We start from the raw sequence: 19,197 nt of genomic DNA on the forward strand, positions 1-19,197 counted from the left end.
GGTGCGTCTCTGATCTATAATGCCACGGGCAGCCATCGACGGGGAGTCATTAGGTCTGATGATCAAACTCCAAACGATCATACAACAGCAACACGTTATGAGGCCATTTAAGACGACCAGGAGCTCCCTGAAGTGCAAACACTACAATATTCTCCCCACATGTTAAATGATCATGAGCCCCACGAGGAATTAATTCCCACTTTTTTCATGACCCTGATCAGTGGATCGAAACATAACTGAAGCGTTCATGGAGGGAGATCAGTATTATTACATATATTAAAAAAAATGGAGTCAGAGATAGAGCCAGGATTAGTTTTGCCTTATTTCTTTATTGCAGACTTTTTTTTTTTCCAGTTTTGCTTGTATACATGTCAAAACTCAGTTCAGTGACCGTACTGCAGTACTGTGTGCAGAATGATGCATGTGAATACAGGAGGTGAGTTTACAGCCGGTGGGACCATTAACGTGCTCGCTTCACGAGTCTCGTTAATCAAGACGAGTTCAATGACCTTGATTGTCACACTGTAAAATTTTTCTTAACCAGAGCTTTTTTTTTCTTCTCCATCTGCTTGGGCAAAAGGATTGAGGTCGTCAAGCTATATAATGATGTCACCTTGTCCCTTCTCACATACATGGCAACATTAACTCACAAATTAAACAAGGCCTGCAGGACGTCCACATGAACACATGAAAAATCACCATGTGAGTGCATCAGACATCTGCTTATCAAATTAGTTTAGAGAATAAAATATGACAATTGATGGTCAAATGTTAAAAAATATACAACTTTATCCTCCTTGACTGGCATTTGTGGACACGACCTGTTAAATTTTTTTTTTTTAACATACTTTTGTTTCATTCCCGTTTGTTTTTGTTTTTTTTTATTATTTATTTACAACAGTAAAGTATTGCCCCTTCTCATCAAATAGTATATACTCACTTTGCTACTAAAGTTTTAGTGTGTCATTGTGCTAAACACAAATGTTTTCTGCAGGAACACTTAAATTGCATAACTTCCCAATTTCAAACAAGTTAACTGCCCTTTACCGGGAAATCACACACCCCAGATAAACGTACTGCCAGAACTAAAGTGCTTAATGAGATTTTTATCCCCAGTGTGAGCTGCCATTCTCATGGTAACTGGACGAGGGGATACAGATGAGGCTTTATGGAAATAAAGAAAAAAAGACACAGAACAAAAAAACAAAACAAACTCAGTCTCAAGTTTGTGGAGGTTTGATAAAAGAGGCTCGGAGTAAGAGGAGCCCCATTTTTCTCAGAGTTCAGTCTCCTGGCATATGTGATGAGAGGGAATGTAGTGGCGCATTAACTATTCTCAGGCAGCACTCCACTGTGCATCCTTCCAGAGAAGCTTCAAGATTATTCAGCTCTTTCTCCCCCTCACTCACTCGATGAGATTTGGGCTGACTCAGACTAGATAACAGACAGAGATGGAAGGAGGTCCACCTGGGCACAGAGGTGGATTTCGAAGGGATTACTCAGTGGTCAGTAGTGAGTGGTAGTGTGTAAAGCTGGGAGCTGTGACCTAGCTGCTGCCGCCGCCGCCGCCACCACCTGGAAGTTTGAGGCAGTCCTCTGTCACGCCCTGAGAGGCCAGCTCCGAAAGAACATTGTCCAGATAGTTGGGGTCGGGGTAGCCGTGGCCTGACAAGTTGGACATCATCTCCGTTTTGTGGTGGATCCCGTTCCACACCACAGTGTCGGGCTCGCCGGTGGTGCTGGACGTACCCACAGTGAAGATGAGGCGGCGCATCCACGCCACCTTCAGCAGCTCCAGCACCTTTTTCCAACAGAGACACAAGCAGCAAATGTTTATGCATGAAGTTCAGAGCTGAAACAATTCATCAATAAGTCAAATCGACATAAAAACAACCCGGAGCTACTTTGATAATCAATTAAAACAATAAAGTCTTTTCTTCTGGAAAACGTTTGTTTGAATTTGTTGCTTTTCTTTGGGATCTGGACTGTTGGTTGGACAAAATAAGCAATCTGAAGACATCACATTTATGGACCTGTAATGGGCATTTTTTATTGTTTTCTTACAGACAAAATATTGATTGTCTTGATTAGAAAGTGAGCTGACAATAATCCTTTGTTGGAGTCCCAATATATACATTTCTTATGCATATTAACATCAAGTCGGTTCAAACCAGTTTCTGTCCACAGATCACTAACAGACAAACGGGTTTGCTGAAGAAGAGATGGTGAATCTCAGATCAGATGGGCTTTAACTGGATGTCCACTCATACAGTCAAAGACACAGAAGCACGAGCAGCACTCTAGATTATGAATAAATCATGGTTACAATTAAAATGCAAATAATTTTTATTGTTTTTGTAATTCACTGAAAGATTTGTAGCAGGAAACTGGAGCACCCACAGAAAACCCACACAGGCACAGGGAGAAGCAGCAGCCTCCACACTGAAAGAAGGCAGCTGGTCAGTAGACTGAAAACCACAGTCTCTTGCTGTGAGGCCACTGTGCTGCCCTCTATACACTCTTAGAGTAATAGTTTGACATTTGGGTTCTTCTTCAGGTGCATACTTCTTCTTCAGGGCCTGAATTCTTATGAACCATTCTACTTTAATGGCCTCTGTATGAACTTTTCTTCCATTAACTTCTGTCAGTTCATTGACTCTTAGAGTTTTTCCTTTGCAGCAGTTTCAGTTCCTCTATCTGTTGAGGACTGAAGGCCTTTTTGTGTAAGTGAAAAAGATGTTGATTTCTTTAGACATCTTATTTTCTAATCTGGTTACTGTAATTGGTCTGGGGTGAAAACATGTCAACCTCTTAACTATTATCAAATGTTGTAATATATTATAATAACATATTATAATTCTGAGAGACCAGGTTCATCTTACTGCTTTCCCTGTTGATCAGAGTCCAGGTCAAATGAACGCATCACAAATGAATGAGGAAAGCCTTAAAACAATACTCGCATATTTAAATTCAAAGGTACTGGTTGCTGCAATTATCCGCCCTCTCTATTTGCACACTGCCCTTGACTGGTGTTAAGTTTAACCAGTCAACTGGTGTGAAACAGGTGTACGACTCTCAGTCTACGTGTTTTAAAACAAAAATTATCTCTGGCCAATGTTTTAGCTCAGCATCAGAAATAATCTCCGTCCACACTATCACACCTGAAAACACATATCACATGACTATTAAAGTACACTGAGCATGTGTGTGCTGTTGTAAACAGGAAGTAGATCGTCTGCTCTGCAGCTGGTTAGTTGCAGAATACAACAAACTGGCAACAGCAAAGACAGTTGTAGCGATAAAATGTTGAATTTAACTGCACAACAGCTGCTGGGAATTCATGCTGTTTTTACCACTGGTAGTCGAGGCTGGGAAGAACCAATCAGGAGGCGAGGCGGATGTCTGCTCCATCGTTTCCAAAAGTCTTTGTTTTATGGGCTCGAACGTGTTTTAAAACTACATCGTGTTAGCGTGGACGTAGCCCCTGTTGTCACACAGAGCGGTGGGAGCTGCTGGTACAGGCAGACACGGATGTAACAGCAGACAAACAAACAATTCAGCCAATATGGGATCATGTCGTTAATCAGGACAGACATGCTGCCTAATTGATGGAAATGAACGTGTTCCCTAAACACTGTTCTGATTTGATCCAGTGAAAGGCTCCTGCAGTTTCCTGTGCCGTGGGACACGCTGTGTGTCCGATCTGGGATATTTTCATTATTTCCTATCAGTGTTGTACGGGAGCATCACATCAGGGAGTCTGACAATGGAAGTGAGTCTGAGGCACAGCAGAGGATCTACAACTGGAATAATTTAATCCAATTTTACATTAGTGAATTACATGAGAGATTATTTATAAAAGCTGAAGTGTACATCTGCGGTTACCAGCAAGAGGGAAATGAGCTGCTAATTCACCATGGAAACAACGCAGCTTTATAATGAGCATAAAATGTTAATCAGAGTAACACACTTCGACCCTGGTGGAGCATTATACCAGGTCGTGTTAATGGCGTAGAGCTGTATGCACCTGATGTGTCAACCTGGTCCCTTCAGCTCAACTCTGGTTCTCTGGTGATGTTGTGACTCAACTTACTGATCGTTTGCACCTTTGCTATAAATACTGAGAGCTGCTCTGTGCTGATGAAACACACTGATGAAACACTGTGACATGAAATATTTTTATAAGTGTGATTTCTCTGAGTACAGATCTGGACTGAGCTAGAAGTGGAAACTGACACAGGTAAAGACACGTTAAACCTCTGTGATCTGCATACAGTGTATACAACACAAATAATAATAAAGGCTCAGAGACAGAGGGAGGGGCCAGCCTAAGCTTGGCCTTAAAAGGAATTAAAAGAATTTTAAAATCAATCAAGTAAACCAGTGGCTGTCGTATAGATTCACTTTGAGCTGTGAGATATAAAGTGGACTGCTTTTTACCTTCCTGCCCTTGTCATTGTCTGGTAGAAAACAGAAGCGAGGGAAGCCTCTACAGGTGTACGGCTGTCCTGGGTTGGGATGCTCCGGGCCCTGGTGGAGGAGAACAAACACTGACTGACGAATGGTCATGAAAGTTATGAGGTTTAATACCTGAGATCAGCTGGAAGCATAAAATAATCTAATAAACTGTGCTTTTATAGGATGTTAACAGCAGAGCAACAGCTCGATACAAATCAGGTTCAAGTTCTTACAACTTCAGATTAGTGGTGTTTACTGCTCTGTACTGCACTTTATCTCCACTCATTGTTACAGCAGGAAAAGAGAAGAAATTAAGGTTTTCCCAGAAGCGTGTAAATAAAGGAGGTTGTCACTGTGAACCGTGCACAGTGGGTCAGAGGAGAATGTTCTTCCGCAGCTGGGCCTTAACATCAATCTGTTACAAATGTATTTGGAAATCTCTGGGTATCATTGAACAAGCTTCAGTCCAGACTGCAGTTTGTCCTCCTGTCATTTCCTAATGTTCAGCCTCCGCCAGTTAAAACAATGTTCCACGTAATGTACTGTAGTGGCCCGAACATTAAGATCCCTTTTCTGACACCTGTTTTCATAATATTTCCACACTAGTCTTGCTGGGAAACTTTCCTTGAGATTCTTCATCCTCAAAGCATTTCCTCTTGTTTAGTGAAACATGAAATACTTTAATTAAAGTGAACCTTAAATCCCACACTGACATATATCAGTCACATACTCGTCAGTCAGGCTCATTGAACTGGTCTGAATGATTTTCTCTGGCTTTTTAGCCGGTGATGCTGGTATTTCTTGGCAGCTTGATAAATTATTTGGTCGCTGGTCCATTTCTGCAGTTAGGACATCTGAAAGTGCTTTTGACTTCTTTTTAACAAGGGCAAAATTTATTTCCTCTGTGGTAGCAAGACGTTTAACACGAGTCATCGGAAACTGCTATAGGTTAAACTGGGCAAACGAAACCCTTCAACAGCTGAGTAACTCTAACACACTGTAAGCCGACTTGCTAGTTTAGCAACATTAAAGCTAAAAACAAACCGAAATGTAATACTCCCTTTAAACATTGGTAGTTCAAAAATAGAATATAATTGAATATACGAGTTGACTATTTCAAACATATTTTCCAGAAAAAATATCGTCTTGTATTCACACAAATACAGGACTAACATTCATAACCCCAACATCATCACAGGGGCTCTCCATTGAAAATTACATTTTTAACCTTGTTACCATGTCCATGTGTTTTTTATATATGATAGAGAGACATATCATGAGCAAAAGGCAGTCAACGCTATAGCTGAGTATTTCCAACTTGGAACTGCAGTGAACCAGTGACTGCAAAAGAAACCTGAAACCTTGTCAGTACAGAGAGACAGAGTTAGCACAACCACTAACACTGTGTCAGCCACTGCCAGTTACAAGATAACAAACAACATAAACAAATAAAAGATGCTAACTATGCTAACCGCTCTGATACGTCTGCTAATCTCTGATTCTGGTCTCATGAGACTCCTCATCTGAGTCTGGGTCTGACTGAGGCTCAAACATGTGGCTGAGTCTCTCTGATGTTTCCTCTAACACTAACTATCCAACCAACCACTAACCTTGATACTCTCTGCCCTTTTACCTGTTCAACCTAGCTCAAGCAGCAGTGGTGGACTACTTTTGATGTGGGAAAACCATGTTAAACAAATTATTAATCATAGCAGAGTATTTTTCAAACATGTCTGGAGGGGAACTTTAAAAATCAAATTACCCGAAGGCCACTGGTCAGGTTGTTATCGCCTTAACAAATTCCAACACTTTTTGTTAATAAATAAACACAAATTTTCAGCAAAACACACTCTGTAGCTCAGTCACTCTGCTCTGCATGTTTAATAGGGTAGAGAGGAGCAGCTTTCTCCTCGTGGATGAGATGCTGAACCTCAGGAAAGCATAATTAATCTTCCTCAGACTAGCCATAAAACTATTTTTTTGGCTTCAGGAGGAGACTGGAAGTATTGTGTGTGCTGCATAAATCAAAGAGCTAAAAAGAGGTTAAAAATATTGGGTTGGATTTAACAATATATTCTAAAAAGGAGGGAATATTGAAATTCTGTCTTAGGCCAGATCCAGTCCCCAGGGCCAGTGTTTGAGATCTCTGCCTTCGTGCATTTTCAGGCACATACTTTATCTCGTCAAAGCGACAGCACAGTGTGCAGATGTACCTGTATGCCAGGAGGTATGCTGTAGATAATCTGGATGGTGCCACAGTCTGGGTGGCCTGGCAGTGACTGGGCGATGCTGTAAATTTCCATCTTGCCTTTGGGCTGCGTGCCGGTCTTCTCTCCATAGATTGTTTTACACGAGGGGCACTGCAGGCTGCCGTCCTGAACACAGAGCACAACCAGAGAGCCTTTTAAACACGGCCAATCAATACAAACCAGGTAAGTGCTGATCAAATATGCATTGATCCACTGATGAGACTTTTGTTTTACCCTTCCCTCTGTCGTCAAATCACTGCACCTCTGCTCTGAACAACAAGTAGTGCATGGATGTTTGTAAGGAAAGTGGTAGTAAGTTTATTTTATACTTGACCTTTAATAAGTGAATGCAAACATTACAAGAGAATATTCTGGGCGGCTTGTAAACAGAACGTTACATATTAAAAATGTACCTGCATGTTTTACAGGATCATTGCAATGTTTCAGCTCATTTCCTGGTAATGACATATACTTTACATTAACATCAACCACTTTCTAAAGCTAAGCTAATGGCCTCATAAATACAGATCCACACACAAAGCAAAGACCTGACAGTGGTGTCAATCTTGTCATGTGACACTCAGCAGAATAACGACAGATGCATTTTCAAAAATGTGAAACTATTCTCTAAGACAAGTACTCTTTAACACTAAATCGATCAAATGAATGCTACAGTTGTGTGGTACTTGAAGACAGGCCTCCCAGATCATCCGTACTAACAACTGTGCTACATCACAGTGCAACAACACAATTAAAAACAAAAAAAGTACAATTTCTATGAGCCCAGTACCTTTGTTCCGTTGTTATACATGGCCAGCATGCAGAGCATGTGCAGGGTGTGTCCACATTTGATGAATTTCCCCACAGTGTCTGGCAGGATGCTCTGGCCCCCCTCCTCTGAGGACGGTGTCTCATAGCCGGATGGATTGGACAGTTGATCCATGCAGATAATGCAGTCCTGATGGGGACACAGGCAATTTGTGTTTAGGCAGTCAATAAATAAAAATACATTCATTTTTCTATTTCAGGGCCAGCAACAGCAAAAGCCATGAGGGCAAGCTATTAAAATTCTTTCAATTTATGTTGCACCTTACATGACATGCACCACGCTCAATTAACAAAAGGCCCTGCACAAAAGACCACAAATAAACCGCCTGTGACGTTGACCATGACCCTGAAACATTTACCTCATCCGGCACTCCAGCCACCACCTCCATGTAGCGCTGAATCACCTCCTCGGGTCTCTGAGCTGAGGCTGGGAGAGGGACAAAGCAGAAAAACAAAATGATGAATAAGCTGAAAGAGGCCAGACACTGTAAGGAAAAGTCCTACTGCCTGCCAGTAAATAAAAACACAGAATATGAAATAAAAGCACAGAATATGACTCTGATGAGATGATTTTCTTCACAACAAGCAAATCACAATCTCACATTGCCACATAAACTTTTTATTTCTACTCAATATTCAAATACAAGTGTCTAGTTTCTGGCTAATCAAACATCCTAAAATGAAGAAGTGATGTAAACCATGCAAACACTCAGACTGTAGATCCACATAGATAAATGCACGACAACAGAATGAATCATTCAATGTTAATGGATAATGGGAATGAGCAGCGTGAGGGATGGATACAGACACTTTCTCTCACATACACACAAACATGTGAGTGTCAAGTCTGTTTAGGGAATAAAATTCTTAAAGTTCATCTTTTTTGTGTTTATTACACAAAACAGCTCCATTTCATCCCGGACTTTAAAATGTTAGGAAGTTGAGCTATTTTCTCCCATCTGAAAAAAATATTCATTAACTGATCAGTTTTCCAGACATGAACTTTTTTTTTTTTTTTTTAATATCTGACGTGTTCACTGTCAATTTCAAACGCAGGAATCCAGGTTAGGAAGTGGCAGACAGTCAGAGTGGAGGAAGTGTCATGAGAATGCAGAGATGAAAGAAATAAAGAGGCAGCAGTGAAATGAAGCTCATTATGCAGATGAGCAACAAAGCATGGAAGACTATTTAAATGAGCTGAGCTGTATCAAAACACAGACTGTGCTTTTATTTGTTTTGTTTGTTGACAGTCAACAAACAGCAGTAATTTATTTATGGAGCGAAAACACCTTTAATATACACCAAGCCTGACGGTGACTATGATGTACAGTATGTCCAAAGGTGGATTTAATCTGGCTGGATATTTTTACTGCTGCAACTAACGATTATTTTCATTACCATTTAATCTGACATTTATTTTCTTGATTTAATTTTGAATGATTTGCTTTGTCTTTAAAACAAAAGACAGTGAAAATGTCTCAGAAAGGCAGTGAAAGTTTGTTTTTTTTTAACAACCTAAGACATTTAATGTTTTGTCCTTGGAAAAGTTAAAAACCAAAATATGTTAAATTTACTATAATATACAATAATAAGCCAATTCTTCCATATGAGAAGCTGTCAAATTTGGGTCAAATTTGCTTGAAAAATTACTAAAAATAGCTGCTAATTAATTTGGAGTCGATGGACTAATAGATTAAAATCGATTGATCACTGCAGCAGTGGCTCCTGGACATGTGACAATGTGACTAGCTGCACGTCAGTGATGTCCTCTGCACCAGAAGTGAACGACCATCCACGTGAAAAACTAGATCTAAACTGTTTCTCCGCTCATTTATTCAGGTTTTTCCATTAGCTTGTCAACCATCTGCATAAACTGAAGACATGTGGTTAAATCCGGTCAAACATGAAGGTTTTAATGATAGATTTGTACAGCTTAAGGCAGTGTTTGCACTATTCCACATTTTTCAGACTCCCAGCACCTCTTAGTCCTACGTCTCCCTAACCAGGGAGACGCTAAAAGGTTGTAAAAAAGTGCTGCATCTCCCATCACTGAGGGCTGACCAATAACTAGGGACAGGTAAGATTTTATGGCAGGTAAAGCAGCTGCTGTTGACAACAACAGCTGGAATGACACTGGAGGTGAGAGCAGCAGAGTTGACAGAGTCAGAGGTGGTCTGGTTTTAAAAAGTCGGTTTAACAGCCAGTTGGAAAGCCTCATGTCTTTGCCTGATAGTTGCACAAGATGCAGATGCAGCAGCACTTTTTTTCAACTAAAACAGAAGTGTGAACACGCACTATGAACACTTGAAGACAAATGAAAGTGAGTTGATGCAGGATGAAATGTTCCTCAAGCCTGTGGTAATGACAACTGGACCAAAAGAGAACGGTGGAGAAAAAGAGGTGGAGGAAGGGCAGGTGGCGTGGTAGCTACCTCTCCTGTGCTGCCTCTTTGCTCTCCTAACTGAACTGCTGCTGCTGCTGCTGCTGCTGCTGCTGCTGCTGTGGGGCTTGCTGGGCCTGCTGGCTGGGGGGAGGAGAGGAGGAGGAAGAGAGAAAGGAGCAGGGTGCTGCTGCTGCTGCTGCTGCTGCTGCTGCGGCTGCTGCTGCTGCTGCTGAGGGAGGGGGGAAGTGGTGAAGTGCACGCCGAGTCCCACTGCTGACATCAAAATGGAGGCCATGCCTGGAGCGGGGTAGGGTGGGGTAGGGTGGGTTGGGTTGAGTTAAGGCGGGACAGGACAGGGTGGGGCAGAGTGGGGCAGGTGAGGGTTGAGAGCAAGTGGAGATATGCAGGAGTAGAAAGGAACAAATCAAAGGTATGAGAAATGTAGCAGCAGCTGATGCTTCCACTGCGACTCTCATTTGTACACACAGACACAGAACACTGGAGTCACACACAGCATCAAGACCTTTCAAATTAAAACAAACTGATCGTGTTTAACACTGGGCCCTGGTGTATTTGTGGCCTATGAAGCAGACTTATTCTTAAATCTGCAAACAGAGCTACTATTTCGTACAAGATGAGAACAACTATCTTCATGAACAGCCTGGCAATGCAGACTAGGTGCTGCGGATCTAAGATTAGGTGCGATGTGATTATTTAAAGCATGTACCTTCTGGAAGAAAGAAATAGCACATTCATTATTTTACAAAGGAAAAGTTGAACTCAAAGCAATAAAATACATTCTTCTTTAATTCTGTAAACTCAGAGGTTTTGCCACTACAGCCTCAACTGGTCTGTTATGACCAGTAGTTTATGGTGACTACTGTTACCTTTCAAAATAAACAGACATTTCTGTTTAACTGACAGCGGTGACTCACTGACTCCCTCCTCTTGTGCCACTGGTGCAAAATGTTTTTGCGTTTGACAATAACAACGTTTCCAGAATAGCTGCCATATTTTCCAGTCAGAAAAAAGGAAGCAAAACCCTACAACAGCCCGACATTAATGTAAACTGATATTATTCTATTCCTTAAAAAATTCCGTAAAATACTGACTCAATAATCTAATGAGTAATGTTGGTTTACACCTGTTTATGCCAAAGCTAACTCAGATAAATGCAGACCAGCAGAGAATGGATTCATTTTTTTAACATGTAAAATCTGCCTCCAACACTAATGGCAGCCGTAGTATTTATTTTCTATGTCTGACTGAATAAACTAAGTGTATAAGATACAACAGTGATTACCATTAATGTTCATTACTGACTAATAAGCATTAAATACAATAACACTGATTTGCATGCATGTCAATTTTGTTATTTGACTGTAATGAGGTGACAGTTCAGTGCACACATCTACTCTCTTCATACCAACTTTGAAGCATTCACTCAGAGGCTGTTAGCATAAATCTCTTCACTGCTGAATATGTCCATTAAGATTCCTGTTTTTTTTTTTGAAGTTGTTGTCATTTTGAGCTAATAAAATATTATGCTCTACAATCAAATTCCCCACATATCCATTTTTACGTACACTCAACGAGCACTTTATTAGCCTCGGGTCTCCGTGTCATTGATTCCACAAAATGTTGGAAATTTGCCTCTGAGACCCAGCTCCGTGTTGACGTGACTGCATCACATCATTTCTGCAGATTTGTCAGATGCACATTCATGCTGCCAATCTCCTGTTCTACCACACCACAAAGGTGTTCTACTGGATCCAGGTCTGGAGACTGGGGAGGCCACAGAAGTTCACTGGACTCACTGTCACGTTCATGACACCACCTTTGCTTTGTGACATGGAGCTTTATCCTACTGGACCTGGCCATTAGGAGATGGTAAACTGTGGCCGTAAAGGGAAGAACATGGTCAGCAACAACACTCTGTGGCATTAAAAGAATGATTTACTGGTATCAAGTGCCGAGAAAACATTCCCACTCCGTTACACCACCACCACCACCACGGACTGTTGACACAAGGAAGGACTGTTGACACAAGACAGGTTCAAGGTCCAGGGATTCATGCTGTTGATGATAAATTCTGACACTACCATCCTGTATGTAGACGTACCTAATAATTGACATAATTATAACCAACATTGGGTTTCTGCTATGACCATAAAATAAAAATAAAATTAAAAAATACATAAGTTATATTTTTTTCATGTCTGTCTCATATTCAGATAAAGTCCAGACATTAAAACGATAGTGAAAGGCGTCAGTTATATGAAATGTTGCTCTATCATGTCAGCATGATCAACAGATGTCTATCTATCCATCAACAGATGTTCTCCCCGTCTAGTTTTTGCTCGTTACGAGTGAAAAATAGGCGAGATGCCGCATCTCTTTATGCATTGGGTTGTTATAGAGGAGATTTCAAAATATCAAGATATATATAATGTATCGTGATATAGCCTAAAACATATCGTGATTTTACTTATAGGCCTTATCGCCCAGCCCTTGAGGTATTTGATAATATATGATTTTAGGATTCTGACTTCAAAAAGCATTTAAGACTTCTTTAATTTGAGAACTTTATACATAGTTCCTTTAAAACATATTTTAATAAAAATCTTTTAAATTAAGTTTGAGGTGAGGATTGGGTATGTGTGTCTATGTGTCTTCATTTGAAACAGCTGTACTCCTGAAGTGAGTGTGAATGAAAGTGAAACACTGCAGCACATTCAGCTTTCTGCAAGTCATGACAACAAGTGTAGCTGCTGGAAAAAAGAACCTCCTGTCTCATTCTCACCATCGGAGGAAATTTATCACCGTCAATAATACATCTCTACAGCAACGTTCAAACTATCTGTTAGAAGTCCAAGTCATCTGAACAAACAGATTGACTTTATAAGGACTTACTGCATTAGTTGTGTGAGTAATAGTGCGCGTACCCGTTTATTATGCTGTTTAGCCTTGAGTCATCAATCAAAACCAAAGGTGGGTGGAGCTGTGAGACAACAAATATCTCTCAGTGCGAAGACTGAAAACTGAAGTCAATCATCCTTTGCATCCAGGGCCAAGCAGTGTAAACAACAGGAGGAAACCTGTGTAGGCTCTCAATAAAAGACGAGCCTGTGTGGGGGCTGTTTTCATATATACTGAGCCAACAAATTGCATTAGGTTTGGTTCTCACTGAATGGAAGCCTCTCTGATGGTTCCAACAATAAAAGGGACATCATCATCCCCCAACTCTTTTCAGTTTTATGCTTTTCAAGCTTGCTAAACATTTAGGGTGTGTTTGTTTTTATTTTTAACTCCCTCCTTCATGTCATTCCTGAACAGACTGACACCCACAAGACACATGCAGAGGGGCGGCACATAAACCACTAACTGGATAAAACCTGTAACCAACTCAAAGTGCGGTGCAGAACAGACTGAGCAGAGGCAGCAGTGAGGATGGATGGTTAGTGGTCCGTTTACCTGCCAGGGCAGAGCTCACACTGGTGGATCCGTTCAGCTGCACTGGGATGGAGGGGACACTGCAGGACGGAAAACAAGGACAGAAACAGTCAGTTAGGAAAACAGCAACAATGAACCAGACAGGCAGAACAAAACAAAGACTCTTAGAACCATTTAAGTTTCCAGTCCACTTCACAGGATTAGACTGTTTGAGTATAGTGACACAAGGAAATGTCTTTGGCACCAGACCAAGACAAGAAAATAAAACTGAATCAACTGCAAAGATTTACTTAACTTTACCGAAGTACCTGAAAAACTGACCATCATCAGACTGTCCAGTAAACGACTGTGAAGGTCTGAGACTGATCAACAACAGCTCAACACTGACTACATGTGCAGCCAGAGACTGTGACTCAACAGCCAATATATTGATGGATATGAACCCAACAAATCTGTTTACTGTGCAAATCAGCCAGTACTGAGGTATGATGGAGCTCTGAATCCAGTCTAGCTGCTTTACTGATTAATTCAAGCATTACTCAACAACTGTTCTATAAAAAGTGAAACTCCTCTTCAGGATTTCCTAAAACCCAATGAGATATCTTCCAATTGTCTGAGGAGGATAATACATTCATGTAAAAACTAAAATCCACACAATGTAGAAGCTAGGTCCAACAAGTGTGTAACATTTATCTTAATAAGTGACTTAATCAGTTAGCAAAATAATTGTTTTGTTTCTGTAACACTACTCATCAACTCATTGACAAAGTGTTACAGCTCTAATCCTGTTTATCCTCATTGTTGTAGTCAGGGAATCCAACGCTCACTCAAAATGACAAAAAAGCGAGATGTGAAATAACAGTTAAACAACACAAAAAACCCTGTATGGACATTTTACCCTCATCACTCAGCTCACTCATCACCCAAAGAAGAGGACATGGTAACACAAAAGGAGGAAATGTGACACTGATAAAATGAGGCCCTCTTGACATCAGTTAACCCACTGTCCACAGGAAGCTGAGGTTCGCATGCCTGGTATCTGCATGCACCATCTGGGCTACCACAGTAACCACATTAATGACATGAAACGTATTAACAAAGCCATGTATGGAGTAAGAAAAGTAGCCACCATCAAAAAAGGGAAAATTTGATAAAAATCTAAAACTAAACTCTTTCATTTACACAAGTATTCAGGGGCTTGTTTCAGCACTTTGTAGAAGCCCCTTGGGCTGCAATTACAGCTTCCAGTCTCTGCAAGCTTCAGGCAGTTTATCCCTTTCTTCCTGGCACATCCTCTCAAGCGCCGTCAGATTGGATGGGCCAGCTTCAGATCTCTCCACAGATGTTCTACGGGGCTTAAGTCTGGGCTTCGGCTGGGCCACTCAAGGGCAGTCAGAGACACTCCAGCATTTCATTGTCGAGCTGAAAACTGAATTGTCACCCCAGTCTCAGCAGGTTTCTTTTTTTTGCCCTTTCTGCGACTTCATTCAGTAGACAGGACAGTGAGGAGTGACAGGAGATGGGACAGAGAAGGGGAATGACATGCAGCAAAGAGTTCAGGAGTAGAACCGGGGACTTGCCTGCTCATTGCAGTTACACCCATGTGGTTCGCGCCCTAATCAGTCGGCTACCTTCCTTCAATTCTGACCAGTGTCCCTGTCCCTGCTGCTGAGAACCCCACCCTCCCATAGCTTGATGCTGCCACCACTGCATTAGCCAGGTGATGAGCAGTGCCTGGTGTTTGTCAGACACAGCATTTGGAATTCGGCCCAAAGAGTAAAATTTTCATCTCATCAGACCAGAGTATCTTTTCTACCCATGCTCACAGAGTCTTTAAATGTTGTTTGGCAAACTCCAAACAGATGGTCATATACCTTTTACTCAGAGTGGCTTCTGTCTGGCTGCTCTACCATAAAGGCCTGATTGATGGTGTGCTGCCGACATGGTTGCTCTTCCAGCTGGTTCTTCCATTTCACAATGGACGCTCCTGCGAACACGCTTCTTGTCCTGATCTATACGCAGAGGTCTTCAGAGAGTTCCTTGGACTTCACAGCTTGGTTTTTGTCCTGACATGCTGTGAATTGTGGGACCTCATATACACAGGTATAAACTATGTCAAATTAATTCAGTTTGCCAAAGGTGGACTCCAATCAAGCATAAAGCGGATGCACCTGATCAGAGTTTTTGTAAATAACAGATATCAGTTATTGATTGTTAATAAATGGCTTTAAACATGTTTTCACTTTGTCATCATGGGTTACTGAATGTAAACTAACGGCAAAAAATGTAATATTACCCATTAAAATTTACATGTACAACACAATAAAGTGTGCAAAAACTGAAGGGCTGATACTTTCTGAAGCCACTGTAAACTGAATAGGCAGAACTCTATGAGGCTGAGACAACCCAACATGCTGTTATCGACTGTTGGTAGCAACACCTTCCACAGTTACCACTGAGAAGTGTGAGCAATCACTGCAAAAATGGGTCCATAACACAGACCAGATTATTTGCTAGGCAAAGAACATCTAGTATTTCACAATGCTGTTCTTGATTTCCAGTGACAGAGAACAGACTAATGAAACTTAATGTGGAAGAAAAGTGAACTTCATATTCGTAATACAACTTCAGTGGGCAATTTGGTCTTTGAAAGCAGTTTTCTATGCTGTTACAAATGGAAAAGAAGGAAGGCTGGAGTCACACAAATGAAGCCAAACACACACCACTGCAGGGCTGCAGCTACAGTTCCTGTTTTACAGGATAGGTCAAAGTGGAGACAGACAGGAAAGACAAAGGGGAATGGGAGGGAAGGGTGGAGAGCGGCCCATGCCATGCATCCCAAGACAGAGGAACACATCACTGCCATTGTGTTATTGTAACCTGTCTGTATTGAACTGCAAACCAAATCACAATCTAACACAGATGCCAGATACCAACCTTAACCCATTTGCACTGGTAGAGCTGGTCAGAAGCGGTGCAGACAGATGACTACCAGAAGGAGGTGGAGGCCAGGGGCTGCCCCAAGACATTCCCCCTACAGAGAGGGGTCTCCTAGGGTATGGCGAGTAGACAGAAGTGGGGTGTGCTGCTGCGGCCCTCCCTGTTCCTTGGAGGCTGGGTCGGTTCAGACTCCCTGATGAAAAGGAATGTCGTGAACGGCTGGGCATGGGTCCTGTGCTGCTGTGGCTCAGACACTGCTGGCAGGAACACGCAGGGCCCGAGGGGATGGCCGGAGGGCCAGAGGAGGCCAGTGGGTATGGCAGGTTACATTGGCGTCGCACCTGCCGTCTGAAGCCTGTGGCTTTGTTAACTTGGGCCAGAGATGTGAGATCCACTATGTAATTGTATCCATGTGGGCCCAGATCTGCGGTACCTTGGCGGGCCTGATAGCTGTGTTCCAAAAGGATAGAGGTTCGTGTCTCATATGGAGTCCACCCTCCTTCGTCATTGGCCCATTCCCAGTAGACACCACTGCCGAGGCCTGAGGACTGGGCAAACAGGGACCGACGTACTGACCTTGTCTTTCCTGAAAACAGAAAGATGATCTTCAATGAATACATTGAACTACAGCTACACTAAGCAAAGCCTTATATGTAAATATGAACCCACATTTTCAGCAAAACCCTAAAGCGGGATTACAACAGAGGAAAATGTCCAGGTCTCACAGTTGAGAACCCTTATATGTAGATGTCAGCAATGTAAATCCCACATAATCCTTGCCTGGATGAAAAACCATCCCTCATGTCAGCCACTTGTCATTTAGCCGATGCTGCTGCTTCATGGTTGTGTTTAAAAATCAGTTCTTCAGCATTCAAACTGCTACACGCTTGTTTTAACACCCGTTTCTCATTTATAATTCAAGCATTCAAGCACCACTGACCCTTATTCAATCTGGTTAGCATGAAACAACTGAGCTAAAAGGAGCAAACCAACATGCTAATGTTACAGGAGCCAACCATGTGACGGGTTAGAGCAAGGTTACTTTAACAGGTGAGATAACGTTGGATGACACAGAGGAATTTCACAGTCGTCTAACAACTTCAGCCTATAGTTAGCTAATCTTAGCTGGCAGCTATGTAAACACTTATCAAAACAACAGCGCCCCTGTAAGCTAATGCTAAGTGGCTAGCGTGGTCAGCCGGGCCCGATGTATTTACAAGGTTTCGAGGCACAACATTAAAACTGATTAAAAAATAACGCAAACGTGAACGTATTAAATGTGTGACAATGGCTCACCTGTGTCCTGTCGAAACTGTTTCAAGCTTGGTATGTCAATGAGATAAGGCGACAGGCTGGGGTCTGATTGTCCGAGACAGATGCTCGTTGAGCCGGGTGCTCCTCCTCTCTGGCCCCGCGGTGACAGACACCGCTCGATGTAGGCGCTCACTTGGCCGCTGTAAGGCCGCCAATAGCCCAGGTCATCCTGCCATTCCCATACTGCTATCATGGGCTGGGACTGTCCAACGGATCCAGAAGGCGTAGCAGACACAGAGGGCCCATTTCTAGACCCGTTTACCCTGGCACAGGAGCCAGACACAATCGCCATATTCATTGAGCTAGCTTAAGCTAACAACAACCCGCTCTGGTTAGCTGGTCTACCGATTGTGGCAACGACGAGGAAATAAGTCTGCCAGCCCGGCTAGCTCGGCTCGTTAAAACACTGCATGATGAATCTGTTAACAGGCTTTTGAAGAAGCTAAGAGGTAAAGGTTAGATGGTAGACAGCCTAGGTAGACATTTAAGTGCATGTTGACAAAGCTGATGCGTTCACAGGGCTTAGCAGCACACAGATAACGTTAGCTTTGTGAGAGCGTTTCCAGGCTTCCTTCATCCTCCGCTGCTGCCTTCAGGGACCACCGGGAATATCGGAACTCCACGTACCAACAATCGGAAAGATCGGAACTTTTTAATGCAATCAAACGCATAGTCCCACAAAGCATCACATATACAAATTATATACTCTTATGGGACTTTAAGTGATAAGGATTTAGAATTGCATTGTCTTTTTGCACAGTATGAGGAGATTGCTTTACCTGCAATATTTAATGTTTTGCACACTTATGCGGGCATGGGGGGGGAATGAAATAAACCAAAAAAAAAAGAAAATCATCCCAATTTGCTATTGTTTTTTTGAGCACACTACCCTCCTCTCAGCTAAATTAGTAGCTTACAATGTGTACCTGAAGGTCGCATTCTTCTTCTTTTACATCAAATGTCTTCGTTGTCCGCGCCTCCTCAGCAGTGTTGCTGCCATCAACTGGAAAATAATTGGTATGGCACAAATAACAGTCCACCTATAATCTAACGATATCCCTCTTAAGCTGCAGGCTAATTCTTTAAATAATCAGAGAGGATAGGTTTCTATAGTTTCTATGGTTTTCTTGGCCTAAGGTGACATATGGTGTGCATTTAATCAGTTATCAGTCATCAATATTACTAATCAAAGCCCAAGCAGAAAGTCTGTGATCTAATACACATAAAGCCGGCTCAAGTAAATTGCATTCTGTCCACAATACCCAGGCAAGTGTAACTGATGCAAAATGGATAAGTAAAATACTAAAGATGACAATAAACTTTCTGTTGGAGGAGAGGCAGTTAATTAAATTCGCATAAAAGATAATAGAACTGGACAGCTCTGACACCGGTTTGAACATTGTTTAAATCAGTGCCCAAATGGGAATTGAGCTCTCCATTTAACCAATAAACAGACACATAATCAATAGCTAAACCCCTGCCAAGTAGTCTCAAAATGACAAATAAAAAATAGCATCTGATGTTGCAATGGAAAACTAATATTGTTCACTTCTGCCTTTGCAATATAACCAA

At 41.9% G+C, this 19,197-nt stretch overlaps 1 protein-coding gene across 2 annotated transcripts; it reads right to left on the bottom strand.

Annotated features, from left to right (window-relative positions):
• Window positions 1–309: 309 nt before the first annotated feature.
• dtx2 (deltex 2, E3 ubiquitin ligase) lies at window positions 310–18,225 on the bottom strand. 2 transcript variants are annotated; one of them, XM_071505834.1, is made up of 9 exons: window positions 17,608–18,225; window positions 16,309–16,897; window positions 13,393–13,451; window positions 9,967–10,215; window positions 7,895–7,962; window positions 7,498–7,665; window positions 6,672–6,833; window positions 4,441–4,530; window positions 310–1,801 (listed from the first exon to the last, which is right to left on the bottom strand). In XM_071505834.1, the coding sequence occupies exons 1-9, from the start codon at window positions 17,921–17,923 to the stop codon at window positions 1,547–1,549; spliced, it is 1,956 nt and encodes a 651-aa protein (XP_071361935.1). In that variant the 5' UTR covers window positions 17,924–18,225; the 3' UTR covers window positions 310–1,546. The 2 variants fall into 2 exon arrangements, with proteins under 2 accessions (XP_071361935.1, XP_071361936.1); XM_071505835.1 differs by lacking the exon at window positions 9,967–10,215 and having other exon boundaries at window positions 17,608–18,210.
• Window positions 18,226–19,197: the final 972 nt, after the last annotated feature.

This window comes from Trachinotus anak, unplaced genomic scaffold, assembly GCF_046630095.1.
Source record: "Trachinotus anak isolate AG129_WGS33_773 ecotype Australia unplaced genomic scaffold, CSIRO_AGI_Tana_v1 ptg000020l, whole genome shotgun sequence".
NCBI classification, from domain to species: domain Eukaryota; kingdom Metazoa; phylum Chordata; class Actinopteri; order Carangiformes; family Carangidae; genus Trachinotus; species Trachinotus anak.

Bases quoted from the DNA above. Each gene is read 5' to 3' on its own strand.
- dtx2 (XM_071505834.1), bottom strand. From the start codon at position 17,923: ATGAATATGGCGATTGTGTCTGGCTCCTGTGCCAGGGTAAACGGGTCT. The intron at 7,666-7,894 runs GTAAATGTTTCA...TGTCCCCATCAG, and splicing joins TGGCTGGAGTGCCGGATGAG to GACTGCATTATCTGCATGGA. The intron at 6,834-7,497 runs GTACTGGGCTCA...CTCTGTGTTCAG, and splicing joins TGTATAACAACGGAACAAAG to GACGGCAGCCTGCAGTGCCC.